The sequence below is a fragment of the Scomber japonicus genome, chromosome 2 (assembly GCF_027409825.1).
Source record: "Scomber japonicus isolate fScoJap1 chromosome 2, fScoJap1.pri, whole genome shotgun sequence".
Classification (NCBI taxonomy): Eukaryota; Metazoa; Chordata; class Actinopteri; order Scombriformes; family Scombridae; genus Scomber; species Scomber japonicus.
This window is the reverse complement of record NC_070579.1, coordinates 13,034,440-13,058,190: the sequence shown is the minus strand read 5'-3', so window position 1 is coordinate 13,058,190 and position 23,751 is coordinate 13,034,440. Positions and strand designations below refer to the sequence as shown.

Here is a 23,751-nt window from a genome sequence, read left to right as displayed (position 1 = left end):
TCCAAACTCTTTGAAGAAAAACACACAAAAAAGAGAAGTTAGTTGAGCACCATACATTAAAATGTAACCATATGGGGGTTTTTTCATAAAAGAAATATGAATATGGAGCAGGCTATCTATATTATATGTATGTATATATGTCAACCTATGGATATTAAAGGGATAGTTCAGATTTTTTGAAGTGGTGCGTTATGATGCACTTATCCATAACAGTGTATTACCTGCAGTACATTTGGGTTGGCAGCTCCCCAGTTTGGAGAAGCAGATAGAAGTACTGATATGGAAGCTAAGCACTGTACTGCAGCAAAATGTATTTTAGTCACTTAAATAAACCCACCTAAATTAAAATCAATACCATTTTAAGTGTACACTATATTTAGAATATTTTCACTGCTTTGCCTCGCTGTCTAACGGGCATTTTCTTTAGCAATACATTCCATACACATGTCACGCACCGTATTACACCGTGGCAGTACTTTTGGATCCAAGCAGCTGATGTGCGCGCTGTATTACACTGCAGCTGTGTGTGACATGATGAGCCCGTGAAGTATAGGAAATCTAGTGAAATATAGCTCCTCCTCTGCAATGTAGTAGGTTGTGTGCATAACATTCTTCACTCTGTCAAACAAGGCCTGCTTCCCTTTTTTTTTTTTTTTGTACTTCTTGGACTACAGGTGGCACTGCATGAGGATCATTTTCCTTCTCAGCAGCACAGTAACACGACTACTAACAAAACTGAATGAACTCATGTGGGTGTACATATCTCAAATATTTTACCAAATGTACTGACTCAAAATTGCTGTTTTTGCTGTCTTTTAACACACATTAAATTGTCAATTACTGTCAGTTACATCACACGCTGATCAGTAATATAAAAATTGTTTCCAGCACATACACACATCTCAACCTGATGTGCACATTCAAATTCAAATTTATGCAACCCCAGCCTTCCCAGGGTACTGCGACCTGCATTAGTCTGAAAGTGTTATTACTTAAACATAACCATGGTAATGGCTGCACCTGCTAGTTACCAGTTTCGGCTGATTTACCTCCATTGCAGCTCCGGGATTGCTCGGCTTGGTGGCGGTCAGCTGTCAGTAAAGCAGAGAGGCTGAATCCCACAGGCCTACTATGGCAGCTCCTGTAATACATTGATACTGCAGACATGATATTTTGGCCACACTTTGCATAATGGTAGTAAGTAGAGCAGCATCATCCATCTTAATATGAAGTCTCTGTTTAGTTGAAAGGAGATTAGCATACAATAGTTAGCTTGTGTCATGTAGATTTACTAGGAATAGTTTGTTTATGTCTGGTTTGCCCAACTGACCAATCTGGCTTTATGATGTAAGGACCACACAATCAATTAACATACCAAGAAATACAGAGACAAGTAAGTAAATTAATAAATGTAGAAAACAGACAAAGAAATGAGGAAATAATATAGAAATAAATTTAAGACATTAATCTAATCATGTCCCTTTCCGCCAAAATTGATTGACTGAATGATTAAATGATTTATTTCTGCATTCGTTCATTTAGTCAAGCTTATGTCTTTTGTTTTTTTTGCTCCATACTTTCAGTCCAATTAAGTGTTTTAAATGTCTGTTGAAACAAGTGCAGACAGGCTTATTAAAAAGGAATAGAAGTCATTTTTACCATTTTATCAAATAGAGTGCCGTTACCGTGAAAAAAAAGAAAAGAAAAATTGCTTAGCCATGCAACTTTTAGCCACTTATTCATAGAAAAATGATTTGTAATAAAATAGACTGATTTAGTTATTTCCTCTGCTTCAACCTCATGTCAGAACGGTAGGCTGAAGGGTGAGAGAGAGAGAAGGAGAGAGAGAAGGAGAGAGAGAAGGAGAGAGGCAGCGAGACAGGCTATCAGTGAATCAGTATTCATAGACTATAGTCAGTTCTGCCAGCCCTGTCTCACAGTAGGGGTTCAACTCTATGAAGATAAAGTGATTTTTCTGGAGTGAGTGACCCTAATTCTGACCTGACATACACACACACACACACACAAACACACACACACACATGCACGCACACGTCCAATAATTAAGCAGGCACTGCTGGAATGAGATTTGCAGCTCAAGTTTAGTTTTATGCCTTGCGCTCTTGCTCTCTTATGTTAGCGCTCTGAAATCCATTTACACCACAGGGTTTCCTCCACATATCTGAATGCAAACGGGACCACCTACGACGATTTTGGTTTTTGTAATCACCTGAACCAAACCGGCCAAATTTTCAACTTTCAACTCAAGTCATCATCAGCAGCTAAACCATCAGGATCCCACATCTCACTGCAGCTGTTGTAGTAAAATTTAGGATGGATTAAAGGTTGTTTAATGCAGCATTGTAAGAGTAATAACCTTTTTACAAGCTCATTTCTAAAGGACAAGTCTAATTTCCACTGTACACACACCGCCTGTAAAAGTACAGAGAGAAGAAGAAGGAGAAGGAGAAGAGAGGACAGAGGGCAGGATCATGGTGGACCATCCAGCCTCGGAGCAGCGACTCTGCTCCTCTCCTCCTCCTGTCCTTTCATCCTCCTCTCCTCCCTCTCCCCTCTATCACAGCGCTCATCTCCCCGGCAAATTGAATTCCTCCCTAAAATCTGCCTAAGCAGCTTCATGAGAGCAGCCTGGGAGCTGAGACACGCACATCGCAGCAGGGAAAAGTAAAGTGTGTGTTTGCGTGCGACACACACGCACGTACTTCCTGTAGACCCCCCCCCCCCCCCCCCCCCCGTCACATTTAGAGGCCAATCTCTCTGTTAGGCAAAGTCTCTCCCGAAGACACAAAAAATACAGAGACCTTAATCTACCGCACACATTGACAGAGATGGACCAAAGGGCAAGCAAGAGATGGAGGGAGGAGGGGAAAAAAAGAGAGAGAGGATAGATAGACAGGTGGTTGGACAGTACAGCTTGTGAGATAGAAAGACAGGTCAGAAAAAGGGAAGACTGTGGGGGAGAGAGAGAGAGAAAGGCACGTTGACATTGAGTGACAGAGAGAAAGACAAGAAGGAAGAGAGAGAGACAGACGACATCAGTGAGTGAAACATGCTGTTAGCTGACCTTGCTCCTCTCAGATGTGGTGGCCTCTATCTCTATCTGTGCCTCTTAATGGACTCCCTTTAAAGTAAAAGGAAGAGATTAAAGGGCCGTGATGAGAGGAATGGGGAGGCGGAGGCAACTTGCAGCTGTACAAGGTATGAAGTATGAAGAAAGTGGTAGATAAGTGGAATGGATGGAGCAGGTGCAAAACGTCCATATCTTTCTATTTGTACAGGATGTGCGTGCCCGAGCCTTTCTAATTGAGGGTCATATTTGGTAAGCTGTTAAAGCTGCATCACTGCTGCTCTCTCTCTCTCTCTCTCTCTCTCTCTCTCTCTCTCTCTCTCTCTCTCTCTCTCTCTCTCGCTCTCGCTCTCGCTCTCGCTCTCGCTCTCGCTCTCTCTCTCTCCCTCTCTCGCTCTCCCTCTCTCTCTCTCTCACACACACACACACAAAGGCAGCAGTGAGTTATAGCGCTGGTCAGCAGTATGACATTGGAGTCTGCATTGCTAGCCATCGTCTGTAGAAACGGAATATTCCAAATAAATCCTCACACACACACACACGCACACACATACACATACACACGCACGCGCACACACAACCTCGTGTATAAATCTATCTTAGATGGAACACTTCCCTCTTGTGCACGGAGCAGGCAGCTATCAATCTAAACGAGGTAGAGGGGGTTAGAGGAGTAAAGAAGAAGAGAAAGAAGAAAAAATAAAAAGAAAGGTGGTCCTGAAACATCCACAGGGAACGAGGGAGGGAAAAAAAAAGGAAGGAAGCAATGAGACAATGGAGAGGAAGTGAGAGAGCTGCAGGAAAGACAGAGCCGAGAAAGTTGAAACGGCGGGGAGGAAAGAAGATTGAGTTGACAGGAGAAGGAGGAGAGAATGAGAGAATGTAAAACCCTGCCTTAGAGTTATGGACCTGTCCATACATACTGTAGCAAGCAGATAAGCCAGCCCCCTCTCTCAGCCTCTGTGCATGTGTGTGTGTGTGTGTGTAAGTGGTTGATGGGTTGAATAAATCTCATTGTCAACCCCCTCCACCCTATCTTTACCCCGACCGTACACCCCTCACCCAGATGCTGATTTTTTGCCCCGTGGTCCTGCAGCTAGTTGTTGCGCACAGGCTCTCTTCAGCTTTTGATGCCTCTTTGCTGCGTAGTGGTGAGCCGGATCTTAACACCTGATCCAAGAGCTAAAGACTGGATGGCGTTTGTTTAGACAGTGATTGCAGCTGAGCCATTCAAGCCAGCGCACCTTGGAGCTCCTCGTACTGGATATTTGGTGAATAAATCTGATTCTGAGTCTGATTGCAAGGCAGGCCGAGTGATTTCAACAGAGCTGCAGTAATGACGCTGTAATGTTTCCGTGGGTCACTAAACAATACATTATTGAACTGTCTCTGTGCTTGGATACTTGCCAATCTGGCTCTACAGTATATGCAAGTAACACATGTAAGTACACAACAACATCCTAATATAGAAACAGATTAGACAGAGGTGAAAAACCATTACTCCCATTTTTTTTTTTTTGTCAGTGCCAGCGGTCAGAGGCTCTGACAGGATTATTAACTCCAACAGACATGTCTTTGATTCATGTCAAATACATAACTGTGATGGAAAAAGAGTGGGATGATGGAAACAGAGGACAGCAGGACATAGAGCAACTGTGTTTCCTGCTTCAATGGCTCAGCAGCTGGTCTTGGATTTTTATAACTGAACTAATACTGAAAATCACATTTTTTATTTCTCTGCCTGTGTTAAAACCCGATGTTTTCACACCATAGATGATGAACAGGTAAAACATGAGACTTTTTTCAGGTTAGCGTGGGGTGGTTGCTCAGCAGGTGCAGTTGACTGTACTGTAATTGTGCTAACTGGGTGGTGACATAAATTATGTTTCTCAAAGGAGGCTGAAATAAAAGTAATAATGTTTTATATGTGTGGGCATCACCTTGTAATCTCTTTTCAAAAATAGAAAAAAAACACCTTTAGATGATATTATACTGTTCAGAAAAGGTTGAGACTTTTAACTAGTTTTTTAAAAGTGGGAATGTGAAAATATGTCTCCAGGTTTTATGACCAGAGTGTGTAGAAGGAGTAGTAGAGGGATGCTTTGATAAACCCCACTAATGGACTGGAGAATCTCTCTCCGGAGAGAAAGTCCTGATAAATCCTGCAGATATGTCTCTCAGATTTTTGGTGCGCTCTCACACTCACATCCAGTCTTGGGTACTCTCAAGTTAATGGAGGTATACGTCAGAAAGTGAGAAAGGTGAAAATGTCACAGTTTTGGCCGCAGGAGCAGAAAATAAGTAAAAATAGATAAATAATAAAGTGGCAGATGCAGTAACATTCCCTTTGTATGGTTGTTTTGATGCCGGATGTCATTTTTAACTCTGAATGGTTTTTCATGTCTGCTTTGACATTTCCTAAATGGCACCTCCTAAAATTATGACAGAATTTGTACATTTCCGAATCTATACAGAATAAAATTAAGATGCATCGGAAGTCAATGTTTTTTCCTCACGCTCTTTGTGCAAAGGACAAAACATAAATGGAATGTTTTTTTTTTGTGGATAAGTGCAGCTGACATTTCCTATATTGTTCAAGCTTGACAAACTGAAACTTTTTTCAAATAACAAAAGTATATTTTTCCTTTCCTGTGTTTCTTTCTGTCTGTCAGAGGTGGCTCCCTACCTGCGAGGGGGTGAACTGGGGCAGCAGGTGGTGTTGGAGGGAAACAGACTGGTGCTGACCTGCTTGGCTGGAGGCAGCTGGCCTCTGCAGTACCGCTGGACACTGAACAACAGCAACATCACAGACTGGACGCCACAGTACAGGTCAGTTAGCACCGACCGGCTCCTTATATGTCTGACTGTTTGTCGTGGAGCTCTCTGTTGTCTCTAAGTGTATTTCTGTCTATCCTTCCTTCCCCCTTTTTCCTTATTCCTATCCTTCTTTCCATCCCTTCTTTGTGTTCAGCCATGCCTGTAGCATGGAAAGCAGCCGCAGAGTAAGAGCTGTGCCTGTTAGTGATGGAGTGTGTTTAGAGAAGGTCAGAACATTTAGACAGTGGAGCCAAAGTGAGATTAATAATTACATTAGCACCATAAATATGTATATGGTCTGGGGGAAAGAAGAGAGGAACCAATCAATATGTCTGAGCTTTTCTCTCTCTGTGCCGCTCTTCTTCTCTTCTTCCTCTGTTCCTCTGTGTGTGTGTTGGGTTGGTAAGAGCGAAGCAATCCCTCTCGGCAAAACTGCAGCTGTGAAACAAAATTGTTTTTCACATCATTCAGAAACACTGGGAAACTTGGGAAAGCGTACACACACTGAGGGAGGGAGAGGTTGAGCCAGCATTTTGTAGGCAGGCGTTTGTTCGAGCCAGGAGGTGTTGTGTAGCACTGGACTGCTCTCAGCGTTCTGGCTAGTTTGGTTGGTTGAGGCCATGACTATGCTAAATTGGCAGCGTGCTGTGGAGTCTGGGAATGTGTGTGTGTGTGTGTGTGTGCGTGCAGTTCTGACACTGTATGAGTCAGAGAAATTCATGTTAAGGAATTTATTTTATTTATAGCAAAATGTTACATTAAGGGAGCTTTCTGCTGGGAGAGCTAATCCACCTTAATGAACGTATAGCCGACATTAATATTAAATCTTAGTTAAGTCAACAGTATTGAGCAGTGGCAGCAAACAGCACTGAGATGAATATACCAGCCAGCAGTGATATAAGTGTCAGGTAATTATGGCCACGCTTTACACCTGCATAAATATGATTGGACGTGTCTAGTTAGCTGATAACCACACAGCTGGCTGACGGGCAAGTGGTTGTGAAGCATGAATGAAACAGCTGATGCTATGTTGCAAGCATGTGTAAGCATTACTTCAATGTAGTGTAATAGGAGCAGTAGCCACATTATACAGCATGTTAATTAAACTCAGTGTGATTCTGTCCAATACATCATTGATTGATTACTTTCATACATGTTGTCCCTTTCCACACTTTGTCTCTTACAGTACATGTAATCTGATTAATGTCTATTTACCTCTCAGGGTGTTTAGTCCACTGGGCAGCGGGAACATAAAAATTCAGATAAGCAGCACCATAACAACATGAGTAAAAGCGATCCATTAATTAATTAATTATTTTTTTACACATAGTGACTTGGAATGAAATCAACACTAAGATGCTCACAAAAAAAAACAAACAAAAAAAACCATAATTAACATTTACTTTGTTTTCAGGAACACTGTTGTCAAGGCTACTGTGTGGTCTTCAAAACTGTATAATGTTTTTTTGGCTGATAAATTATGTTATTTTTTAACAAAGACTGCTTTCGCTAGCCATCCCCGCTGTTGATTAAATGCTGCCTAATTGTGTTAGTAAAAATTCAGCGACCTGCTCTGCTGACTTCAACACAAATAAAACACATTTGTGAAAGGAAACATAATACATTACTTTCTCATGGGATGTATTTACAGCTCTCTGTGCCGTAGAAATCAGCGTGTTAAATAGAAAAGTGACTTGCTCTCACAGCCACACATCACAAACTTCTTTACCTCATCCAGTGTTCAGATTGAAGCTACAGGGACATTTTGGTCAATTTGTAGCCGCCTCACTGGAGAAGCTGATTGAACTCGCTCTCGTTCTGAACCATTCGGGGAGTTTTGCTCTGCATGCATAGCTGAGACTGTGTGGGAGAAATTGACTGAGATATTATATTGATCGGGACCTGTCAACGTTGAACTTTTGCGTTTTAGTGAGATATATAAAGAGAAATTTGTTTTTGGGACTTTCAAAAGATACATTGACAGACCCACCGCACGATCCTATTAAACACGTAATGGCACACAGACAGACAGACAGACAGAGAGAGACGCAGCGTTAGGAAGTGTCCAATATCAAAATCTGTTTCGGTATGTGTAATGTGTCATTCCTGATTCAAATGGAATTGCGTGTGTATCTTTTAAATGTGTGTGTTTGTGTGTGTGTGCGTGCTTGTGTGTGGGTTTGTGTATGTTGGCATCATACACTGACAGCCTGGGAGTTAAATACTTGGCTGTCCTGCTATTCATAATGAGCCCCAAAGCGATGTCCAGTTTTACTGTGTCTATCCGGGTTTGTTTGTAATGTGGGAGTGTGTGCGTAAGAGTATTTCTGTGCGTGTGTATGTGTGTGTGTGCGTGTGTGTACGTGTGTATGCATTTGTGTGTTTGTCCAACATGGCACCAACCTAGATCCCATGCCAAGCTTCCCATTAGAGAAGCACAGTCCATTAAAACCCCATTAACAACCTCTCTCAGAAAAAATAAAAAAACAAAAAAACCAACAAGCATGCAGTCAAAAACATTGGCACGCACACATGCACACACACACACACGCACATACTGTACACATGCACCGCTCCGCCTTCCCTTCTGTTACTGGGGATCTTTGACAACCTTAGGCCCAATCCATTCTCAGATCAAGGTCATGAAAGGGAATTACACAAGAGGGCATACATATGGATAAACAGACCTCCGCATACTTCCCCCTCCGTCTGCTGGTGTCCAAACGCCGCTCGTATCGCCCACTTTCTGCCTGTTTACACTGTATTTACAGCTCAGAGATAAACCATCGTCTTTTATGTTTCTGTCCATATTTAGGTTGTCCATCCCGTCCCTACAGAGGACTGACGCCGGCATGTATCAGTGTACGGTGAGGAACAGGATGGGTGCAGTCATACACAGGAGAACAGAGGTGCAGGTGGCCTGTGAGTACACACAAACACACACACACACACACACACACACACACACACACACACACACACACACACACACACACACACATAATAATAACACTGTTTTAGATGACTGAGGATGTTGTTTATGAGGAAACTTGAATCAGAGACAGCTAGCTTCACCCACACAAACAAGATGCTTTTCTCTTAAATACCAAATGGCATGGTCACACCAGCATTTAAAAATCAATTTATTCCAAATGGACTGCCGCAATCAGTGGATTAGTTTGGAAATCTATGTGATTTTTTATGGCGTCTGTTTTCTGTGAATCAGAGAGTCCAAAGCGAAGGAAGCGGCCGTAGCTTATTATCCGTGCTGAACTCCACAGTTCTGAACGCTTTTTAAGACACATTTATGACTCGGTTCTACTTAACACAAGATAAGATAAGATAAGATAAGATGTATCTTTATAGGTCCCCCTTGGGAGAAATTCAAATTGACACAGCTGTACAATAAGAAAATGATAACATGGTAACAATAAGGTTTCACTTTCTCTCTGTCCACAAGCATGCCCCCCCTCAAAGGGACTCTGGGAAATTATAAAGGACATTTTTCACTAGTTTTGGACAATTTATCAATAATGACAATATTTATATTAAATATTATATTTCCATTTAGGGTAGCAATGCCAGTCAACTAAAGCCAGGTATCAGGTTACTCACATCCAAACTGGCTGAGAGGAGGCTCTTGTATAACTGACAGTTAACAAGCTTAATAGGTTAACAATCTTTTGTCCCTTTTGTTAATAACTGTTAATAAAAAGTAAAATAAAAAATAAAATAATGTACCTCAATTCTGATCAAATGTAACAAAATGCCAGAGGAGAGTAAACCCATAACACAAAAAACAAAAAACTTTGGAAAGCTTTTTTGAGAGACTAGCGTTAGCATGTTTCCAACAGTTAGCTTTCCATTTAAACTAGTAGCAGGCTGTTAGCGCTCCTTTTTCCAGCAGTCATGTCTTTTAATTGCTTATGTTAATATTCAGCCTGGATACACCTCATTTATTTCATAGATGTCACTGCTCACACTGTTCATCCCTCTCTTACTCCAGTTTTGGGGAACTTCTCCACTGAGGAGCAGAGAAAGACGGTGACTCAGGGCCGAGCAGCCGTCATCAGCCCCCCTCCCCTGTCTTCTTTCCCCAGACCCCTCGTCACATGGTACAAAGATGGAAACAAGATTATCCCCAACAGCAGAATGTAGGTGTCTTTTTTTTTTTACTCCTTGTCTGTCTGTCTCTTCCCTTGTCTAACACACACTCACGTTTATATGGTGACTTGCACACACTCTCTCACACACACAGACACACACACACACACACACACACACACTGGTAAATGTGTGCAACAAATATTGCATGAGATAAAATGTTAATTTTACAGTTCTTATCCCTCAGTGGTTTATTAATTAGTGCGCTGTAGAAGCACAAAAGTTCTTTTTAATCCTTGCACACCAATTGTAATGAATAATAAGCCATTTAGATAACTGACCCTTTTCATTAGACACGCGTACAATAGACTTAGGACATTATCAAGAAAAGATGTAATGGATTTTTTTTCTGAATCAAATCTCTCTCTCTCACTTTCTTATCTACAAGGTTATTAAGTGATTCTAGGTGAAGGAGAGATGCTTTTTTCCCTCTATTAATTGTACTGCAGAGATATGAGGGTCCCTGGTTGTGTTGTTTAAACTGTATTTCACAGTCTTTTGTTTGGTGCCATTGCCTTGCTCCTTTTGAAATGCCTGTAATTTGCATATTATTTCTCAGCTGCTACATCCTGCTATCCTATCAGTGTTGTAACTTTGAGAAATGTTCATACATTACATTAATAATATAACTATTTGGACAGAGCAGATATGTGTAAATGTATTGTAAATATTGTGCTATAGATTCATGCAGTGCAAATTGTTTTAGATGGTGTACCTGTTTGAATCATTACATCAGTAAAAGTAGTTGAGATTTCATTTTATTAGGCTGCTCTCATAGTCTGAGAAAATGAACATCCCATTAAGGCTGCTCCCCTGTGTGTTCTTGGATGAAATTGTCAGTGGCCTTGCTGTACGCTTTAATAGCCAGACAGCAACTTTTTTTCAATCCTTTTATGACAGTCACCACCTTAATAAGTGCTTTTGAGAAAGCTTTGTAGACTCAGGTTACATTAGCATTTTTTCTTTTCTTTCATTCTTTCTTCTTTTTTTTTTGGGTGTCAGCTCACATCAAGTTTTGAAAATGACTCTTCTGTTAATGGGGCTTCCTTTAGTCTGGTTTAATGACAGCCGATTGCAATTATTTTTGCTGTGTGCATTGAAAGTGTTTACTGTCAGTGCATCACCACTTCATCGCATTAGCCTCTCCCTGCTGATATCCCAAAACACAAAACTGGGAGTCCTTTTGTTCTTGTTACAGATTTTTTTGTGACAACAGTCTATTAACATATATAAATAAGTAGATACACTGTAGATTAATGTGACAAAAGTAGCTCTCAAAACTAGCAACAGAAAGGGATGGAGTATCGCTCTCATTCCTCCTTTATGCCACTCACCACAAAAACAGCTCCACTACTCCAGCAATTAAAAACAAAAACAAAAAAACAAACATCTGACTGAAGTCTGAAGACTGAATAAAGATTCTTAAAGCACAAATGTGAATAAAAAAACACTTTCTGTCACATCATTGCACCCATTAATTGTATGGGCCACTTGTCTTTATCAAGTCAGCATGACAACAGGCAATGAAGAGCAGTCCAGATGGCTTTTTTCTCACAAACCTCGTCCAGATCCTTTCGTAACGTTCTCAAGTGGTGCTACAGCCGACTGACAGAGTACTTCTAATGGGCCAGGAGAACCCGTTTCACCCCAATTTGCAACATGCAAACTGCAACTTGAGACTTAATTTTCTCTCCTGTTCTTGCTTTGGAAGTTCAGTCAGTTTGTCACATGAGTATAGCAACAGAGAAAAAAAACACGCAATTGACAGTAAGTGCATGAAATAAAGATAATGAACACTGAGTTGCAGCTGGAGGAGATGCAGGGATTGCAGACTAAGCAATGATGCAACAGTTGCAGCAGTAGGTTAGCAGAGCATTTAAAAAACACTGTCAGCATTTTGGCAGGTGTACTCAGCTGAGCAGTCAGCTGAGAGGTCTGGCCTTCTGGTCACGACTCAGCTGATGCTTTGGCCTGTGCTGAGGCAGTATATGTAGCTAATGTAGCTACATTGGCTCTGCTTCTCTTTGCCCTTTATCTTGATTAAGTCAAGAAAAAAAAGATAAACCTTCTGCCTAAAAGATACACAGTCCACGCATTTTATTATTAAGACGATGATTAAATGCAGAACTTCCCTCAGCCATATATTTCAGAAACAGTTCGCCCCAACTGAGTAACTGTCTGCCTCCACTAAAGTAATAAGAAATTAATATATTTTTATGAAATACAATGTTAGTTACACCCTGGGAATAATGGAGCAGAGGTGCCTATTTCATACAGCTAAGGCCATACATTTAATGTATGAGGCGTTTTGTTTAGACCACTAATTTTATGCAGGGAGAGGGCGACTTGTCGTCTCCAGTAATTTGATATAAATCATTTGTTCACCTCAATTAACTCTATAAAGTGTCCATGACAAACTCTCCCCTCCTCCGATGGAAGAGGGAGAAACAGAAAGGAATTGAGAGAGACTCAGCAGTCGTGTTTCACATGATGCTTTCTTTACACTTTCTGACACACACCCGGCACAGTTGAACATCAGACCACTAAATTAATCAGGAGGAAAATGTCTCTCTGACAAGCAGCTTTCTCACTAAAACCTTTAGCAGTTGATCATTCTCTTTCTGACCCAAGTTACTTTCTGCACAGCAGGTTCAGTTAGAGGTTACCAACAGCTGTGTCTCTCTTTAATGAGTTATTCATGCAGTGGGTCTGAATTCTGCACGTCCTTCAAAATGATCAGACCCTAAAGGGAAACTTCAATCTGGACCATGTTTTCCCATCATTTTGTGTCTTAGTGACTCATGCGGACAACAGTTTCTGAAATTCATGTGGATGGCGGAGTCCACACCACAACTATAATGACAACAATAGAGGAGAATGATATCATTGGGATCACTTGGGATGAATGACGAAACGCTGACAGACAATCAGAATCCTTCCTGTAACTGATGTATTTATTCATTCCAATGCAGCTTTACTCTTCTCTCACCATGGACTGACGCACTGTAAATTGGAGCAGGATGAAACACAGAGGTGATTTATTTAGATAGGTCTTTATTATTACAAAGATGCTGGAACTTTTTATCTATTATAATGTAAAAAAAACAACTGAGTTAACTGATCTTTGTAAGCAGATCTGAACTCACAACATGTGTTAATGCTGCACTTTTACACACCGTGCTTCAACATCTGCTGTGGGTCAGTTTGGTCTGTAAATACTGAAACATCACAGGAACTAGTGTCTGAAATACTTCTGATCAACACACTGAATCAGAACCCACCTCTGAACTCTTCTGGTTTTCTTCTTACTCAAGGAAATCCTAAAATCTCACAAAAGTTGAGTTGTTCTCTCCAAATCTCACTCACGTTTCCACGGTTGTATTACTGCAACAACTCAACTCACAAGATTTCACAATGAGACTTCTTCTTAAATGAGACTTTTTTTTTTAGATGCACTAACAAACAGATGGGTTCAAACAAAAGGTAAAGTTTTATTTCTCTGTCTGAATCCTTTCTTTCCATAATGTTGTCAGACACTTATAATGTGAGCCTGTCAGTGGACTTGACAGACTGACGGGGCGCAATTGCCTGAAAGCATTATATTACAGCCTGTTTCATGGCTTCTGGCTGAAGTGCTTTTGCTCAATATTGGACCAATTTCAAAAAATTTTGTCCTTATCACTTAGAAATAAATTGATGGGAAAACAGGGTCCAGATTGAGTCAGTAATTTGTGTTAAATGGAAATACATGTTATCTTAATTTCAATTTAAGCATGTCTTCTGATTTATGTTGAAAATGGAAAATATAGCCACTCTTCATTCACACCACTTAAATCAACCAGAAAAAGAGCAAATGAAGGAGTGGAGAGTGTCTGAGAGACCTTTCATCCATGCTGACTGTGGTTGATATGATTTGATGTCTTTTTTTCTCATTATGTGGGTGGGAACACACTTGGCTAAGCTGATGTTGGCTGTTTGTTTGGGTGTTTCATACCTGTACCTGTTTCTATGCCAACAAGACAAACAAATGATGAAAACTAGAAAAACTTAAAGCATACACACCTGTAATAAAATTGGAAGAATTGAATCTCACTACATAAGTTTCAAGTTTTAATATAATCTGGATGGAAACTTTTATCTCTGCATCATGGGATAAAATATACAGATTTTCTTCCACCACACATACACACACACACACACACACACACACCGTGATGAGAACTCACATATAACACTTCCTTTGAACCCTCAAAGAAATGACTAATTTGCACCTTTCTTCACAGTTCCCCTCTTGTCTCTACAAGACATGTCTTCCTCTTCCTCACCTCCCCGCTCTGTTTCTCACTCCTACTTTTCTGCTTCTAAATTATTCTTTATATATTTCTTTGTTCTCTCAGTTTGGCTCTCGTTCTTTCACTTTCTGTTTCCTTTACTGTCATTATCATGCTACAGGATATACTGTCACACTACTCATAAACCTCTGTTCCCAAATGGTGCAACAGGGCTTTCTGACCCAAACAGCTGACGGCAAGGTAAAGCAGTGACAATAATCTAAAATATAGCGTCCTCTTAACTGATATTCATTTTTTTAGGTGGCTAAAATAAATGTTTCTGCCTTTTTCATTCATTGCAGACTGCCATCTACAGCAGGTAATACCCTGACTGTGGATAAGTATCTCATACAACCTCACTTAAAAAAAAATGCAAACTATCCCTTTAACTGCTGCAGCGAATGCAAACAAACACACACACACACACACAATCTGTCTCCCCAGACCAATCTCAGTTGCATCTACCTGGCTTGAACATCTCTGTGTGCGCTCATGCATGTTGGAGCGAGTGCACTGAATATTTGCACAGCTCAGTGTGTGTAACGGTGTGTGTGTGCGTGTGCGTGTGTTTGTGTGCGAAGGCTACGCTGGCTGATCCTGCGGTCCGGTGAGACAAGGCCAGATGGTGCCTGGCGGTTGGCTGTCTTCATGGTGACCGAACTGATGATGTCGTTTATGAAGTTTATTGATCCGATATGCATCAATCCCAGAGTCCCCGACCCCATCTCGCTGTCTGTCTTTCTGCCTCTCCCACAGCTCGCAATTTATGTCCATGTGCCTTCCTCCTCTCCCTACCCCAACTCTGCATATATCCAACACACACAGTACTGCTCCTTCTCTGTGTCTACCCCTTACATACACACACACACACAAATACACACACACACACACTGCCAGTCTATGAACATACCCAAACTCCCTAGCCCTCAAAATACTGGCCAGCAAAGAACTTACAAGCTGTCACTTCCCACACACTCTGCTCTAATCTAATCAAGTCCTCACTGCCCCCTCCATCTCCATGCTGCTCAGCCATCTCTCTGATTTGCACCCCACCTCCCTCCAACTAAATGTTTTTCTTCCTCCTTCATCCTTCTATTTTCACATGGGCTCTGAACTTCAGATACATAAGGTTAATAATAATACTAATAGTAAAAATACTGAGTTTGTTTTCTTCTCCGCTAAAGTCTAAACAACTTCAGGACACTGCTGCCACCTCAGCGCCGGTCGTGGTGATATATATTTCAGCTGTGACCTGCAGCCCGGGTCGTGAAGAGTGAACTGCTGCTTTTAATTAGCTCTGAGGCCTGTGGCAGATGGACGTGAAATGATTCCGATAGCCAGCAGCTTCAAGAGGACAGCCAGGATGAGGAGAATTAGAGCTCTCCTTTCTTCTTCCATCGGGGGATGCAGGGAGCCCAGACTGATCAAATAAAGGCAGTGATCTATGCAGTAGCATGGCGTGGCGGACAGTGAATATTTCAGTTTCTTGTTGCTGGGGAGTCGAGAGGCGCAGTGAGCAGTAATGTCACAGGTGGTCAGTGTCAGGACTTGGCCTTGTGGGAAATATTTCTCCTCGTAGACCTGGCCTAAGCAACCATATGCTGTGAAGGTGTGTGTTTGTGTGTGTCTGCATATGTGTGGCTCGACGTTCATTCATTTTAATTTGTCAAACACCACTTTAACAGAGGGAGCGATTCATTATTTTCCACTTTCTGTGACTCACACACGCACACACACACACACACACACACACACACATACAACAGAGGTCTGAACTCTGAACAGAAGGAACTTTCTTGCTGTCTGAACTTTGTGAGCAGATGTTGTGTGTGTGTGTTTGTGTCTGCGAGTGTGTGCGCATGTGTGTGTGTGTTAGGCAGACAGCAAGATCAAGAACAAAAAGAGCATCATTTGGAGGGAGACTGAAAGGATGTGTAGGCTTAAATCCCTCCACATGTTGAAAACACAACTGGACATTTTTAAGGTCTTCCATCTACAATGACACAGCTGCTTCTCACGGCAGCCAAAGGGGCAGATCAAAGAGAGAGAGAGAGAGAGAGAGAGGTACAGAGAGGTAGAGGAAGACATGAAAAAGTTAGTAGGAGATGAATATGGAATAAAGAGTTTAAGCTCATCTGAATCCATTGTGTCTGGAACTTAATCTTTGGAGCCACCAGAGGCTTAGATACTGGATGTGACTTTCTTCTCAATGATATGATTTAGTTACTTTTTGGGATTACAAAAACATTTCAGACATAAGATTTTGAAACATATGGCTGTACTAAGAGCCATGTGCCCCAGGTTTGCTCTACTTACTCATATATTGTATGTGTGTCTTTATCTTTATTAAGGCTTTCCATTTAGTTTGATTTCATAATCTTGTGAATACGGCTTTAATGTTTAAATGGAACATGGAGAAACTTGGTTATTCATATGTGAATTTGTGATTAATGATATTATATCCTCTATCTTTCAACTTCTGAACTTTACTTCAGCATCTAATCATTATTGATTAGATATTAGAAAAAATATTGTCTTCTGCATTATCGCTGTCAGACTTTTACTTTACTTTAAACCGTCACTACATCATTTATCATCATATTTCTCCTTTTACTATGTACCTAAAAACTGGATAGCTTAATCCGAAAACAAATCAAACCTTCTACAACAATTTACAGCATTTTTAATAACTTCATTTCCCATAAAAATCACAGTATAAAAAAAAAGCTTTGATTTGCACTGCGCTGTCATTTGTGATCACGCAGTAGTTACATTATTTTGATCTTACATTAGCTTCACAAACAGCCTCTCTCACAGAGGGCAATGCACTCCATAAACAGGCTAAAATTGGCAGTCTGACTTTCTTATGGACAAACATGCCCACACGTACGTCTTCATTTGCCGGGTAATTTCTGTCTGTTTATTAAAGTCATGTGTTAATTAGACAATGTTCTGTCAAATATTATATTTATAGAGCGTTTGGTCTGGTTTTCCTGTTGGGAACTTTGATGCTGAAAGATTATAACTTGAGTCTTTTTTTGACAGCTCAAACAAGGCTCGTCTTGAGTAATAGTAGTCATTAGGGTTTGTATAGGAAATGCCCCTACATAGTCAAAAATCTACCTGTGCAAGACGTTGGCTTAAAATTAATTGCCTTTTTTGTCTCTAGTGTCATTAAAGGACGTTGGCTAAAAGTCCTTTTAATGACATCTCTAAAGTATACCACTGTGCTGTGATTGGAAAATTGGCATTTAGCATTCATAGTAGATTTTCTACACTGATTAATTTTAGTGAAGAAAATAAAAGACAGGATATAAAGCAGCAGGGATTCTTTTTTGACGCCTGCCTGAACTTGATATTTTCCAATTTACCTCTCCTCCTCTTTCCTTCTTGCTCTCCCTCTCCTCTCCACTCCCTCCTTTCCTTCCTCTTCTGTAATTGAATTGCTCTTTTGGTCCCTTAATGTGGCGGCAAATAACAGAATGAAAATTCTCTACTGTAAACTCTTCCATTTCCTCTTTGATATCTTACCTCTCTCTTCATTTCAGTGGACATGTGTCTGTTTCTTTGTCTTTTCTCTCTTGCTTCTTGTTCTCACTCTCACCCTCTCACCCTCTCTCACTTTCTCCTTCTTTCCTGTCAGGTAGTATTAAGAGTTGTTGATCCCAGTTCAAAGGGAAAATGATAATTTTGGTATTCCTCTACTCTCGACCTTCAACTCTCCATAGCTTTTTAAAAAGGAAACCATGAATAGTTTTCTTACTATTACTATTTCTTATTCATTTGGCTTCCTGTTGAATATTCATCGCTTATTCTGCCAAAAGCAATTTGTTGTAGCTTTGTTTAAAAACTATTGATGTGTTTTCCAAGTCTGGGCTACAAGTAGATTTCTACGTGTATACCACAAACTAAATGTTTTCAATAAATTACACTCTCTGTTCTATCTTCACACTATTAGGTGAATGTTTTAGAGTTGATAGCATCGTTATTTTCACACAGCAGCATGCAGTTACATATATTTATTGTTTGCTGAGATAACAGCATGGATGTCTGGCGGATATAACACGTTAATATGAGGCTCCTCTCAGCTGCCCCTTAACTCGTGTCCCTTGTCACCGCGTTCCAAATTTACTGAAGTCCCCAAACACATCGCTGAATGAATCGTTTTCTTACATTTAACATATAAGCAAATGATGTGGAAATTGATTTGGCTTCTTGTTGTTTCAACATTTTAAAAGGTGATGCTAATGTTTAAAAATAATTCTTAATAAGCTGTGATATTAATTAACCACTTGGCTTAATGATCCAATGCACACAATGATCCAAAGAACTAATCCCTATATAATAAACATATACTTGAAGATTGAATCTCAGTCAGATCAACAACATAAAACTAAGGAGGTTTGGGTGGTGAAGGGATTTACAGTACAGCAGCAAGCATGAGTAAAAATAAGCTGCCAGTATACTTCTTCAGATAGTGCTTATTGGATGGTGGAATAGCTACCGAAACCTTCTTCCCCAAAATCTCTCTGACATTGTATTAGAGGGAGTCTCTATCTGCCCATCTCTGTAACCTTTTGAAACAGACGAGCTAACTTTCACACCCACTTCATGCTGTGATAGGCCGGCTATGTGGAGCCTTTAACTTTTCTCTTAGCTCTATTTTTACTCCTGACACAACTATTTCTGTCACATCTCACGTTAACAACAGATCACAATACTGTACAACGAAAGCGTTACTTGAAAGACATAATATCACATCCGACCCCCAGACACCATGTTTATATGACACCAGCTTTCCTCTCTACCTTAAAGTGTAGCCGTTCACAACAATTATAAAAACTTTTTAATTTCCAACGAGGCGGAATGACACTTCTGATGGAGCATAACATGACCTTAATAGTGATGAAATATGATGATGATTGGACATGACTAGTCAGCTGGTAGCCTAATAGCTGATAAATAAGCTAGTTATTACAAAGCATGAATGAAAAAGTTAATGCCAATTAGCTAATTATAGCCAAACTGCAATGGTCTGTCTGAACTAGTGCTACGCTTCATTAGTTTTAAATCATAGATGAGTTAGGTAACCTTCGGACAGACAGTAGCGCTTTGTGAACACAGCCCCCTCATTTATTTGGATGAGGCAGATGTGTCAAAGCAGTTGGCACGTTAATGGATCAGTGTCTTGGATCGTATTCCATCATCTCACTGATACCAAACACAAGTCCCCCCCAATACACCTCATTGAATAATTTTAATTTCAGTTTCAGTCTGAACCCCCACGTTGTATATTTTTTTATTTTGTCTATATTTTTGGCATTTTGTGCCTGTTTCTGTCCATTTTCTTGTCAGTTGCTGACTCTTTTGCTGCTGATCCAGCTGTCATCTTGGGAAAAGCATGAAGCATGTGGCATAAGGGAAAGGCATGTGGCTATTGATGTAGCCTGACTCATGTGAAATGTGGGTGGATGTTTATACACGGTCGCCAATATAGTTGGAATAAAATATTTTTTACCTCTTTCCATGAAATGATTGTGACAATGTGATGTATTCATGATAGATAAAATCTAAATATTCTCAAAATTGTATTTATCAATCTCATTATACCTGGTTAAAGGTGATTACTGATGTGTGTAAATAGAAAATAAAAAAGAGGAATGTGTGTGAAAACAAATTATTCCAACTTTATGGGCGACCGTGTAATAACCTCTAATCTGAAAAAAAGAACAACCTGCAAAATGTTGTATTGTTTACAGTAAAATATTTAAATTGTTAAAAGCATGTCTGCCTGTGTGTGTATTGTTGCATAGATACTAATGTATTCAGTTTATTAGTCATCTGTCTACATTGGTAATTAACACTGTAAATAATTGGATAAAGGATTTTCTAATATTAGATTTATAATTTACCCAACACGTCTTTACCAATTATGCTTATGTGCTTCACATGAAAAAAACACTTTTCAAAAGATTAATGTAACATAAGATGGAAAATAAAACCCACCTGATAATATAAAAACAGAATACAGAAGATGGAAGATAAAAATCCACTTTTTATAAACTAAAAACTCAGAACATATAAAATCATGTCAAATACAACATTGTAAAAGAAGGGCTGCAGTGCATTAGTGTAAGAGTGCAAAAAACAGGTAAGTTGTAGCTGGTTAAAGGCTAAAGTGAAGATATAACTTTTAACTTTCTTTTCAAAGTAAAAGCGAGCAAGCTTTACTGATTGACGAAGGCTGCATGCCCAATTTTCTTTCAGGAAAATATTTAACATGGGAGTTAGCTATGTAGCTTTGTCCATTAATGGCTTTGTATATAAAGAGAAGGAACTTAGTTAAGTCTAAATGTTACAGGAAGCCAGTGCAGAGCAGCTAAAACTGGACTAATGTGCTCTCTCTTATTGGTTCTGGTTAATAGCCGAGCTGCAGTGTTTTGAATGAGCTGAAGTCTCTTAGTGGTTTTGTTTTTCTTTTCTTCCGAGAGGCCAGTAAAAAGTGCATTACAGTAATCAAGTCGGCTTGAAATAAAGACATGAATCAGTTTTTCTGCATCTTTTTGATTTATAAATGGTCATACTTTAGCTATACTTCAGAAAATTGGCTAGAGGCGACTTGTTCTACCACTTCACTATTATGCATGAATTCTGCAGTAAAGAAATCAGATGACTTGTTAAATTTTTAATGTTATCACTGTACTGCATGGTTGGGTGGGGGGGGGGGGCATCACATGTGGTAAGGGGAGACAGGGACCAAGGGGTTGCTTTAATTGCATTGCATTTTCTGGTAATATTATTCATTGTCAAGGTGGAGTGGGATAGAATTGCATTATGAAGACAGCACTTTAGGGCCTGCTGTTGGACTATGAATATTCATCGCTTATTCTGCCAAAAGCAATTTGTTGTAGCTTTGTTTAAAACTGTTGATGTTTTCCAAGTCTGGGCTACAAGTAGATTTGTACGTATATATACCACAAACTAAAAACATGATGTTCAATCAATAAATTACACTCTCTGTTCTATCTTAACACACTATTAGGTGAACGTTTTAGAGTTGATAGCATCGTTATTTTCACACATCAGCATGCAGTTAGATATATTTGTTGTTTGCTGAGATAACAGCATGGATGTCTGGCGGATATAACACGTTAATATGAGGCTCCTCTCAGCTGCCCCTTAACTCATGTCCCTTGCCACCGCGTTCCAAATTTACCCACGTTCCCAATCACATCACTCAAACAACTAAGGTGAAAAGAAAACTTCTTTAAAGTAGGAAGTGGAGGAGATATTAACTCTGAGGCTGTACTTAATGACTCTCCCAAACGACACAGGCTTACTCTGCCTCAAGCACTCAAGGGAGAGAGACAAGCAGCAGGAGAGGGAGGAGGAGGAGGAGGAGGAGGAAGAGGAGGGAGGAGGGCGATGAACAAAAAACTCCCTTAGCTACAGGAGTACGACACAGATGATTGCATCGCAGTTGCAAAATAGTTTACCATTAACTAGCATGGTTTTATCTTGTTTTAACATAATTGAATTAAACTCAACTATTAATCCTAATTGTGTTCCTGTTGCCATGAACCAATACTTCATGTACTGTAACAAGCCCTATTAGAAGACTTCTGGCCGTGGTATTAAAATGCCCTCTCTGGATATCTGGATATCTGGACATATGCTAATGAAAGGTGTAAACACATGCAGCACACATTAGCATAGAAATGTGACTGGATTTACAATAGATTAGATTTTGATCTCAGAGATATCTCCATTAGATGTGAACCCGTCATGACTCGCTGTGTAGAAGTCCACTCAGCTTCATGGAGGCACTCCGGCATTATCACGGTACAGTAGTAACATTTACAGCAGCTGTAGACTCGAGTGCCAAAAAATCAAATGTTCTGCCTCAAATAATGAACAAGTGGCTGCATGATATCAAACCAATCCTCCAAATTAAACAACCAAAATGCGTCATTTGACCATGAACACTCCACAACATCACATCCGAGCGTCTTTCGTCTTTCTAATCCGGTGCTTCTATCGGCAGTAATCGTCAGAACAGCATTATTTGTCCGTGCTTTTCAAAAACTGTCACAAATCAACAATTAAAAATGTGTTTTATGAAGTGATAACACTGTGGTTTAAGTGCAAAAAAGATTAAAGTTACTACATCTTCAGAGTCACTTTGTTGTCATGGCTACAGTAATTATCACAGGGTTAAAGTAAAGAAGAATCACAGAAACGTTTGTTTTCAACTGCCTGGACTCCTTATTGAATGAGTCTTCTGTAACATCTGTACTGCACCACTGCTGTGGATAATGTATAATAATAATTACTACGCCCACTAGATGATATCTGTCACTCAAATGTAACTAAAGGTCGTATGTGGGCGGCTGACATTATGTTGTATTTTTTCTTTGGAGGAAAACCTCCTGAAATGTTGTCAAAATGACCCTGTGTCCTTTAGGTTTGCCCTCTAGCTCACCTCCAAACCCACTCAGGTGTGCAAAAATGACCTCAATTCTCACTTGCACACAAGACTGAATTCAGATACCTGTTAATAAACAAAGCCTGTGATCTCTTTTCATAACTGACTGTAAATTGAGCTCTAATTCCTTTAACACGTACAATTTCATTTACTCTCTAACCTTTGTGTGGTTGTGAGTTCCTAAGTGTGTGTGTGTGTGTGTGAGCCTGCGGGATCCGGGTTTAGTGATTCTCTGCTCATCTATTTCTGTCTGCCAGGGAGCAGCTGCTTCTGTCTGAACTGATCACTCAAAGACAGGCATAAAAAAAGAGAGAGAGAGAAAGAGAGAGGGAAGAGTGTGGCTGTGTGCGTGTCCAGTCTGTGTAATTCATACTGATGATGATTAATTCTATGGATGTTTATCTCTGAGAGGTGTGATGTCTTTTGTCTATATCTGATCTGCTACTCTCTCTCTCTTTCTCCGCTTTTTTTCATCCTCTCTTCCTCTTCTTCTCGTGTCTCCCTGTCTGTATCCTATATCATTTCAGAAATCATTATTCCCCCATTAAAGCCTGAACCAACACACTCCCACCTGCCAGCTTATGTGTGCGGGCGTGTGCGTGTGCGCGAGTCCTCTGTCTAAAGTCGTTAAATATTCTAAAGACAAAGGCCTCTTTTAATTATCCACTAATCACACTTTTAATTACCTGCCACACACACATCCATCACTGACCAGACTGTACACACATATACACACACGCACGCACACACGCACACATAGACACACTCAGACCTCATACACACACACCTGCAGTCGCACCCACATCTGTCATTGGAAAGAGTTCTTAACCTATCAACAAAACAGAGAAGGGGGAGGGGGGCGGGGG

The 23,751-nt window shown here is 40.3% G+C and overlaps 2 protein-coding genes across 2 annotated transcripts in view; both read left to right on the top strand.

The window, feature by feature from the left end:
* The window catches only part of LOC128377369 (protein sidekick-1-like), a 242,410-nt gene that overhangs the window by 96,071 nt on the left and 122,588 nt on the right, over window positions 1–23,751 (top strand). The window contains exons 2-4 of the mRNA XM_053337318.1: window positions 5,761–5,917; window positions 8,721–8,827; window positions 9,912–10,059. Coding sequence (XP_053193293.1) covers window positions 5,761–5,917; window positions 8,721–8,827; window positions 9,912–10,059 — 412 coding nt within the window. The remainder of the gene's footprint in view (window positions 1–5,760; window positions 5,918–8,720; window positions 8,828–9,911; window positions 10,060–23,751) is intronic.
* Window positions 2,685–23,751, top strand: part of foxk1 (forkhead box K1) — a 230,364-nt gene continuing 209,297 nt past the window's right edge. Inside the window, exon 1 of the mRNA XM_053337388.1 lies at window positions 2,685–2,694. The gene's annotated coding sequence lies outside the window, so the exon portion shown is untranslated. The remainder of the gene's footprint in view (window positions 2,695–23,751) is intronic.